Genomic DNA, 9,080 nt, shown 5'->3' with positions numbered 1-9,080 from the left:
ATGATGATGATGATGTCATTCTTTTAAGTGCGCAGCCCTGCTGAATCCACATCCGGGTCCTGCGCTGCTGCTGGTGTGCAGAGATTCGGTCCCGAACGTAGCGGACCAAAATAGCGGTCAAACCCGACACTTTGGACGTTCAGGACGCGGAATAAATGGGAATGATGCATCCCTGGTTTAAACAGATAAGGGTGATCTGCTCTTTCACAGACTGAATGCAGAGCAAAACAATCCGCCAGCCTGTCTCTCTCTCACCACCGCCGCGCTCAGTTTATATCTCTCGCTTTCTTTTCGTCCTTCTCTTTTATCTGGTTTTTAGCTTCTCCACAACAGAACTCCCCAGGACTTATTTTTAGTGGGTAAGTTTCTGTGCTTTTGTAATATGCCTATGCGAATGGCAGAGCTAGCTTGTTAGCATGTAGGCTAAGGGAGTAGGCGGGTGTTGTTTGAGCTCGGCGGGCTGACCTGTCGCATGTGGCCGTCGCATGATGCGCTGAGGGCCGCAGGTTTGACAATCCAAGCCCGAGGCTTCATTTGGCCTCTCGTTAGCATTTAGCTTGCTAGATTGTCTGACCTTAAACCGTAGACGTGAGTATCTGCCAGGCTCTTAGCTCATTCTCTTTCCCGATTACATTCACTAGCTTATTTCACTGTCTAAACGTTTCAGTCAAACTGAAGGGACCCAAACGTCAGACTTAGCATAAAGCTAGCGTGCTAACAGGCTCGCGACACCATGACGTAATGCGGAATAGAGGCGCGTGAACATGCGGCAGGTCTGCACGCGCAGACTTTCAGTTCACTGCTGTTCAGCACTAACAAGGGCAAAGAGCATTGATTGCTGATATCTCACTGTAAAGTGTGAATGTACTCTAGCAGTAAACCCAATCTGCAGCTAGATCAGATTTATAGAGAGTTTACCTGTCAAATGTAGTGGTTCAAAGCTGGAGTTTAAATTGCACTGGTTTTGTGTTCAGAGTGCGCAGTGATAGATGTGAGTGGCATCTGTACTGTATGGAAGCAAATGGTTATCAAAATTCATTTTTGAAATGTAATATGCAAAATGACAATGTATTTCTGTATTTAAATTTACATTTTCCCATACCATATGTGCAACATTTAGTACAAAATGAAAATTCAATTATGTAATTTACATTAGCCATTTTCTACACTAATTTTAATATGTAAATTAAAAATATTTTAACGCTTTAGAAGTTGCAAAATTATAATGAAATTGTATTACCCAAATTGATTAGATAGTTTTAACATGTCCAAGCAGAAACTGTAGCAAAATTATAATTTAAATGCCATTTTTCCTAAATGCGTTTAGACTTACGGGTAGGACACTTGAGATTGCATTTTCATCGTGATACTGTGTGATAATTGTAGCAAAATGCAGTGTGAATTTCAAAATGCATTCGGAGCCAAATGTGCAGCAAAATGGTGATTTAAATGTCTTTTGTTTTTCTTCAATTCATTGGCACTTACACTTAAGACGTGTACTTTCATTAAGTACCCCGTGATAATGTAGTTTAAGTCCTAATGGCCCTGTCCCAAATGGAACACTTCATGTGCACTTGCGGTCTTACGGACTTACAATGTTTGCGTGTCCGTTAAGTCCACAAGACCGTAGGGTGTCCCATTTGTCATTTTAGCATTCAGAAGGGTGCTCGTGAGCACCCCCTTTGCGGCTGTAATGCGCCCTCAATACGCACTTCTGCCGAGCGGGAGCCAAATGTGCAGCAAAATGGTGATTTAAATGTCTTTTGTTTTTCTTCAATTCATTGGCACTTACACTTAAGATGTGTACTTTCATTAAGTACCCCGTGATAATGTAGTTTAAGTCCTAATGGCCCTGTCCCAAATGGAACACTTCATGTGCACTTGCGGTCTTACGGACTTACAATGTTTGCGTGTCCGTTAAGTCCACAAGACCGTAGGGTGTCCCATTTGTCATTTTAGCATTCAGAAGGGTGCTCGTGAGCACCCCCTTTGCGGCTGTAATGCGCCCTCAATACGCACTTCTGCCGAGCGAGCTTCGCAGCAGACTTCTACCCGACAGTCAAAGCGGTATTACGTCACGAAAGTGCAAACTCCGAGGAAGACCGCGAGGGTTTAGGGTGCCATTTGGGACAGGGCCAAATGTGGATTTGAAAATGCATTCCGAGCCGATCACGCCCCCAACCTGTCAATCATTATATCAAGGCAGGGCTCGGCAAAAAGACGCACAATAGGTCAATATTCCCCATTAACCAAACGCTTTTCACCTGCCTCAACATCTCTCACTGTTTTACACTCCGATTGATGCCCATAGCCTATTTGCTACCATACTTTATTCTTCTCCTATAAATGATTGCGTGTCTCCCAGCACCTAAGCGTTGCAGGTGCGTCGCACATCTCACTCTGCATGCCGAGTAAGCAAATTCTACACTTGTTTACCACATTACATAAAATTTTATTCCTCTCTTTTAATCCGTAACAGCGTGTGTTCAGTGGCACCGCGATTGATGGCCGTGATTTTTAATATTAAGTTATCTCACTTTGTCTGTGGCATGTTCTGTGACAGCTGCGTCTAGTTCGGACTGGTGAAGTGTCATCTGGGGCAGGCAGGAGTAGCAGCGTTTTCTGTATTTTTTCTGCCTGTGTGACTAAATTTTGTGTGCAGTCGCACTGGCACGACCACCGTGTTGTTCAACTCATAAGCGCTGCCATTTGTGTTGCATATGAGAAACATCAAACGGTAACTCGTTTGAAATGCGCAGCGCTTTGAGTGTAGAGCCTGTTTTTTTTATACTTGCCACGTTAGCAGGTGCTCGCAACAAAAATTATGCGAATATTGAGGAAACAATGGATGGTTTTCACGCTAAAGTAAAAAGTTCTTAAACCAGAGAAGGTGAACATGTTGGTATTCTTGTGGGGAAAAAACCATGCAAGCACTGTCACCGACAGCAAGTTTATTTTTACTTTTCTTTTTCTTTTCATTTTGAAAAGCTTATCTTTGCTGTTTACCTGACGTTATGCTATGGAGGCTCTCTTTTATTTATTTATTTTTATTTGACGACTCAGTGTTTGCTAAACGTTCTGTAATTTATTAGTCAGTATATAATACAGCATGTGGTGTATGCCATGCCTCATCTTATTAGTTTTTGTTAATAAAAGTTTTGTAAGCTAGTTTGTCATTGTATCTTACTGTTTTATTGTTGTTGTGCTTTTTAATTAAAAATAACAATGAATCAATCTTTTGTTTCAGTCTTAAAAAGTGAAAGGTGTGTAGATGTAAGCAAAACAGATAATTATCTTTTATTGTAAAACGTGGCAAGATCGTGAATTCGAAAGTGAAAGCATCTGTGTCTACACTGTGTCTACACCGGACGCGAGCGTCGTGACAAATGACTGTATTGAACCCATTATAATCAGCGATGCTGTCTACACTGGATGCAGCGCGATACGACATGACAACTATCGCATCCGGTGTAGCCACGGTGTAAGATGGCAAGTAAATAAGTGTAGAATTGCACTGTCTGCTTATGTGCATCAATCGGAGTGTAAAACAGTGAGAGATGTTGAGGCAGGTGAAAAGCGTTTGGTTAATGGGGGATATTGACCAATTGTGCGTCTTGTTGCCGAGCCCCGCCTTGATATAATGATTGACAGGTTGGGGGTGTGATCGGCTCGGAATGCATTTTCAAATCCACATTGACTAGTCTACTCTGATCGCAGGGTATTTAATGAAAATGCAATTGAAACATCTTATGTGTAAGTGTCAATGCATTTAAGAAAAATAAAAGACAACTCCTCATTTTGCTGCACATTTGACTCAGAATGCATTTTGAAATTCACACTGCATTTTTCTTCAATTATCGTGCAGTATCACGATGAAAATGCAATCTCAGGTATCCTACCCGTAAGTCTAAACGCATTTAGGAAAAATGGCATTTAAATGATCATTTTGCTACAGTTTTAAATTCTAATCAATTTGGGTAATACCATTTCATTTTAATTTTGCAACTTACAAAGCGTTAAAATGTTTTTAATTTACATATTAAAACTCATGTAGAAAATGGTAAATGTAAATTATATAATTGAATTTTTATTTTGCACTAAATGTTGCGCACATGGTATGGGAAAATTTACATTTAAATACAGAAATACATTGCCATTTTACATATTGCATTGTAATTTTGCATATTACATTTCAAAATGAATTTTGCTACCCATATGCTTCCATAGTACTTGTCTATTTAGTGTGTGTGGCATTGCATTATCTGACAACCATACATAGCTGGGAACTCGCTGTAATGTACAGGTGCATCTCAATAAATTAGAATGTCATGGAAAAGTTCATTTATTTCAGTAATTCAACTCAAATTGTGAAACTCGTGTATTAAATAAATTCAATGCACACAGACTGAAGTAGTTTAAGTCTTTGGTTCTTTTAATTGTGATGATTTTGGCTCACATTTAACAAAAACCCACCAATTCACTATCTCAACAAATTAGAATATGGTGACATGCCAATCAGCTAATCAACTCAAAACACCTGCAAAGGTTTCCTGAGCCTTCAAAATGGTCTCTCAGTTTGTTTCACTAGGCTACACAATCATGGGGAAGACTGCCAATCTGACAGTTGTCCAGAAGACAATCATTGACACCCCTCACAAGGGCCTGCCTTTGTGATGGTGTGTGTGTGTGTGTTTACATTTGTTTTTTGTGCCTGTTGGCATGCCATCGTTTATTTTAAGTGACCACCAGCATGACAAGACTTTTGTAGTTTCAGTCATCATGAATTATAAATAGTGACCTAGTGCTGTGTGTGCTTGATTCGGGTTAAACTTCCCATTAAAGGTTTTTCAAGTTCAAGTAAATTGTTTCAAGTCTAAATTAAATTCAAATCAACCCTTAATGCATGTTATTAAATACTGATCATATTGTAAACAATCCATGCATATGTTTAGTTGTTAATCTTTTGACCTCATAATTCTTAATCAAAATCTTCTGGCGAACATGTCTCTGGTGACATATGCCAGACTTCTCCAATCATTTAGTCCACTTGAAACCCGCCCCTTTCTTATAACTGACTGCATGCAGGCATTCAGATCTGCCTCCATAAATTGACAACCACTGAATATAATCAAGTCCGTCCCCGTCTTATTTGTTTTTCAAATCCATTTAATTCAAATGTACCGAAATTTATTAAGAAAAGATCTGTTGCTACTCCCATTTCATTAACTCATGTTATCATAAGCTGAGTTGGCATTGTCAATTTTTCCTGTTCTTATTGGAATTGATAACCTACATTAAATTGGCTTTAATGTTCACATATGAGAATTACACTACAGAACAAATTTTTCTTGACTGTCAACATGAGTAGGCCTATTTTGCTTATCACTCAGCAAAGATTAAAAAGTTGTTTTTAAACATTTACTTGTTGCAATTTTATGCAATATTTTAACACTTGAACAGGGTTATTATAAAGTTTTAATATTTGAACATGGTTATTGAACTGTGCAAATGATGGGTGGGAATGTAAGTTTACTTTAAAGTTGTAAGTATATAATTTCTGTACCGCTAGTGTCACCAAACAGAATTGTCTTTCATTGTTGAGACAGACATATCATCCTGCCCTAAACATATACCACTGCATATGTCTTGGTAAATCTAATTTGTAATAAAAATTACAACTGCATTTTAAAATGTGATTTGAAAAAAGCTTCAGGTTTGCTGTGCTTGTTTGTAGAGATGCACAATTTGGCCACAAATTTTGTGGTTATATGTATTATTGTTGATGTTATCTGAAAAAGACAGTGAATTATTATTATTAGTAGTAGTTAAAGTAGTGGTAATTATATAAAGAAGTGCTTAATAACAGTTAGTAGGTAATCGAAATTAAAGGTATTTGAGAATTGTGAAATTTGGCTTGTATTGACTGCTGAAATTTGGTACCATGACTACCCTATATAGAATTCATTTTTCAATGAATCGTGCGGCCATATATCTGGCCCAGTTGGGATGCGAATAGCAACTAGTTTGGCGTTATGTTGCTCATCATTCTCAAACTTTTCTGTTCTAGATTCCTAAGCAGCAAAGATGGGTGCATTCCTGGACAAGCCAAAGATGGAGAAACACAATGCCCATGGTGAAGGCAACAGCCTGCACTACGGCCTGAGCAGCATGCAGGGCTGGCGTGTAGAGATGGAGGATGCGCATACTGCTGTCATTGGTCTGCCAAATGGCTTGGAACCCTGGTCGTTCTTTGCTGTTTACGATGGGCATGCAGGATCGCAGGTGGCACGTTACTGCTGCGAGCACCTCCTGGAGCACATCACCAGCAACCCTGACTTCCAGGGTGGAGGCGGAAGAGGAGGTCCAGCCGTGGAGCCCAGCGTGGATAGCGTGAAATCTGGAATCCGTACTGGTTTCCTGCAGATCGACGATCACATGCGGCAGATCTCGGAGAAGAAGCACGGTGGTGCCGACCGCAGTGGCTCGACGGCTGTCGGTGTGATGATCTCACCCCGCCACATCTACTTTATCAACTGCGGAGACTCACGGGGTTTGCTGAGCCGCGGAGGGGCTGTGCACTTCTTCACACAGGACCACAAACCCAGCAACCCCTTGGAGAAGGAGAGGATCCAGAACGCTGGAGGATCTGTGATGATCCAGCGCGTCAATGGGTCCCTGGCAGTGTCCAGGGCTCTGGGGGACTTTGATTATAAGTGTGTGCATGGTAAGGGTCCCACGGAGCAGCTGGTGTCGCCGGAGCCCGAGGTGTATGCTATCGAGCGGTCGGAGGCAGAGGATGAGTTTATTGTTCTTGCTTGTGACGGGATTTGGGATGTGATGGCCAATGAGGAGCTGTGCGATTTTGTTCGTTCACGACTGGAGGTGACTGACGATCTGGAGAGGGTCTGCAATGAAATTGTAGATACCTGTTTGTATAAGGTGAGTGTAAACAGACTTTTACCAGCCAGTCAGATGAATGATTTTGTCTGTTAAAGATACAGTGAAAGGAATCACACTTTGTTGATAGTTTGCTAAGTATTTTATGCAATCAGTTTCCAGTACAGTTCAAAAGTTTGGGGTCAGTAAATTTTTCATTTATTTTTAATCTTTATTCAGCAAGGACGCATTAAATTGACAGTAAAGACTTTCTACAAAAAATGGCAATTTGTCACATAAAAGTATTTCAAATAAATGCTGTCCTTACGAACTTATTGTTCATCAATGCATCCTGAAAAAAAAAACTCAGTTTCCATTAAAATGTTTTCAACATTGATGAAAATTAGAAATGTTTCTTGAGCACCAAATCAGCATATTAGAATGATCATGTGATGCTGAAGACTGGAGTAATTGCGGGTGAAATGTCAGCTTTACCATCACAGGAATAAATAAATACATTAAAATAGAAAACAGTTATTTAAAACTACTGTATTTTAATCAAATAAATGCAGCCTTAGTAAGCATAAGATACTTCTTTCAAAAACAAAAAAATCTTACAGACCTCAAACTTTTGTACCCCTGAAATTAATTGGACTTTTATTGATGCATCTCAGTTTTTATTTTTTTTATTTTAAGATAAGCAAAAATAAGGAAGTTTAATGTGATGCAAACAAATATAATAAGTAATGGAAAATGATTAGATGTTTTTGTTTTTAAATATATATATACGTTTTTAATAGCATTATCTACTTCAGTAGTATACAATGAACATATGTGACCCAGCTGTATTGAACACAAGTGTTTGTTTTTTTTTCATTTCTATACTGAGATGTTCATAACACAATTCTTCTTATTCTAAATCTTATCTCTCGCATTTTCCCACAGTGTTTCATTGATATTAAATTTTGATTTGGTTTAAATTTTGATGAACCACTCCCTTCTTCTGTGTTTGGACAGGGAAGTCGTGACAACATGAGTGTTGTGTTGGTGTGTTTTGTTAGTGCACCGAAGGTTACCCCTGAAGCTGTCAAAAGGGAAGCGGAGCTTGATAAATACCTAGAGAGCCGAGTAGAAGGTAACCTTTACAAGCCTTCTGCTATTAAGTGGAATTAGTAATTCTGCTGGGCCAAACTTGATTGCTCTGAATTGTTGTTGATATAACAGAGATCCTGAAGAGGCAGGGGGATGGAGGTGTGCCCGACCTGGTACATGTGATGCGCACGTTAGCATCTGAGAGCATCCCCAACCTACCACCTGGAGGAGAGCTGGCCAGCAAGTGAGTACCACACAATCTCGCTTTCTCCCTTTACTTCAAGTTCCAAAACCTAGTGATCTGTCCATCCAACATTTTGGGAACCATTGGTGGGTAATTCTCACAGAACCTTTCAATAGCACAATATCATTCAAAAGTTTGGGGTCAGTTAAGACATGAAAGAGACTTGGGTCTGCACCAACATCTCTCTAGTTGCTGTACTTGAAGAATAACATATGAAGTTCCATTTTGCTTTTAATGTGGCAGCTCAGTAAGTTTTGCTACAGAGGTGATGTTTCCTTCACCTTTCTTTCTTCACTCAGAAGATTAAACCGGTCTGTTTTTGTCATAGACGGAGTGTAATTGAAGCAGTATACAACAAACTTAACCCATACAGGAACGAGGATACAGTGAGTACATCAGCCTGACTCTGTGTGTGTGTGTGTGTGTGTGTGTGTGTAAATGCTGGGATGTTTGCTTGCAAGATTTTTTTGTTTTGTTCTAGAATTAAGTTGCATTGCACGATTTTGTTATTTGCCACCTTAAGTGTTCCAGAGTTTTGTTTTTTCATTTGTGCATGTTTCCATCCTATTCCAATTCCATATTATCCCCTCTCATCTGACAGTGCTGGATAGGCTGAACTGTGCTTTGGAAAGAGTTTTGGTTGAGTGCAGGGTGGAGCCCCTCAAATTTGTTGAGCAAACCGATTTAATATTTAAAAGAAAAACTTAAACACTTAATAATTTGTAATGGATTGATTGGATGATTCTAGCTCTCTTGACTCAGTACAGTTCTTGATTTGAAAATAACTTAATTACATAAGATGTGATGGTACTGTATAGGGTTGTCATGGTACTAAATTTCAATAGTCAATACCAGTAATTCTCAAATA

The 9,080-nt window shown here is 39.5% G+C and overlaps 1 protein-coding gene across 3 annotated transcripts in view; it reads left to right on the top strand.

Moving 5' to 3' along the window:
• ppm1aa (protein phosphatase, Mg2+/Mn2+ dependent, 1Aa) overlaps positions 1–9,080 on the top strand; it is a 37,841-nt gene that overhangs the window by 174 nt on the left and 28,587 nt on the right. For all 3 annotated transcript variants that reach the window (XM_016276750.1, XM_016276751.1, XM_016276749.1), the window contains exons 1-5: positions 1–359; positions 6,068–6,939; positions 7,894–8,011; positions 8,101–8,212; positions 8,541–8,598. The exon at positions 1–359 is cut by the window's left edge. In XM_016276750.1, the coding sequence (XP_016132236.1) occupies positions 6,085–6,939; positions 7,894–8,011; positions 8,101–8,212; positions 8,541–8,598 (1,143 nt within the window). In that variant the 5' untranslated portion in view covers positions 1–359; positions 6,068–6,084. The remainder of the gene's footprint in view (positions 360–6,067; positions 6,940–7,893; positions 8,012–8,100; positions 8,213–8,540; positions 8,599–9,080) is intronic.

Source organism: Sinocyclocheilus grahami, unplaced genomic scaffold, assembly GCF_001515645.1.
Source record: "Sinocyclocheilus grahami isolate Dianchi unplaced genomic scaffold, SAMN03320097.WGS_v1.1 scaffold106.1, whole genome shotgun sequence".
NCBI lineage: Eukaryota > Metazoa > Chordata > Actinopteri > Cypriniformes > Cyprinidae > Sinocyclocheilus > Sinocyclocheilus grahami.
Note: the sequence above shows the minus strand (reverse complement) of the source record. Positions and strands in the feature narration are given on the sequence as shown.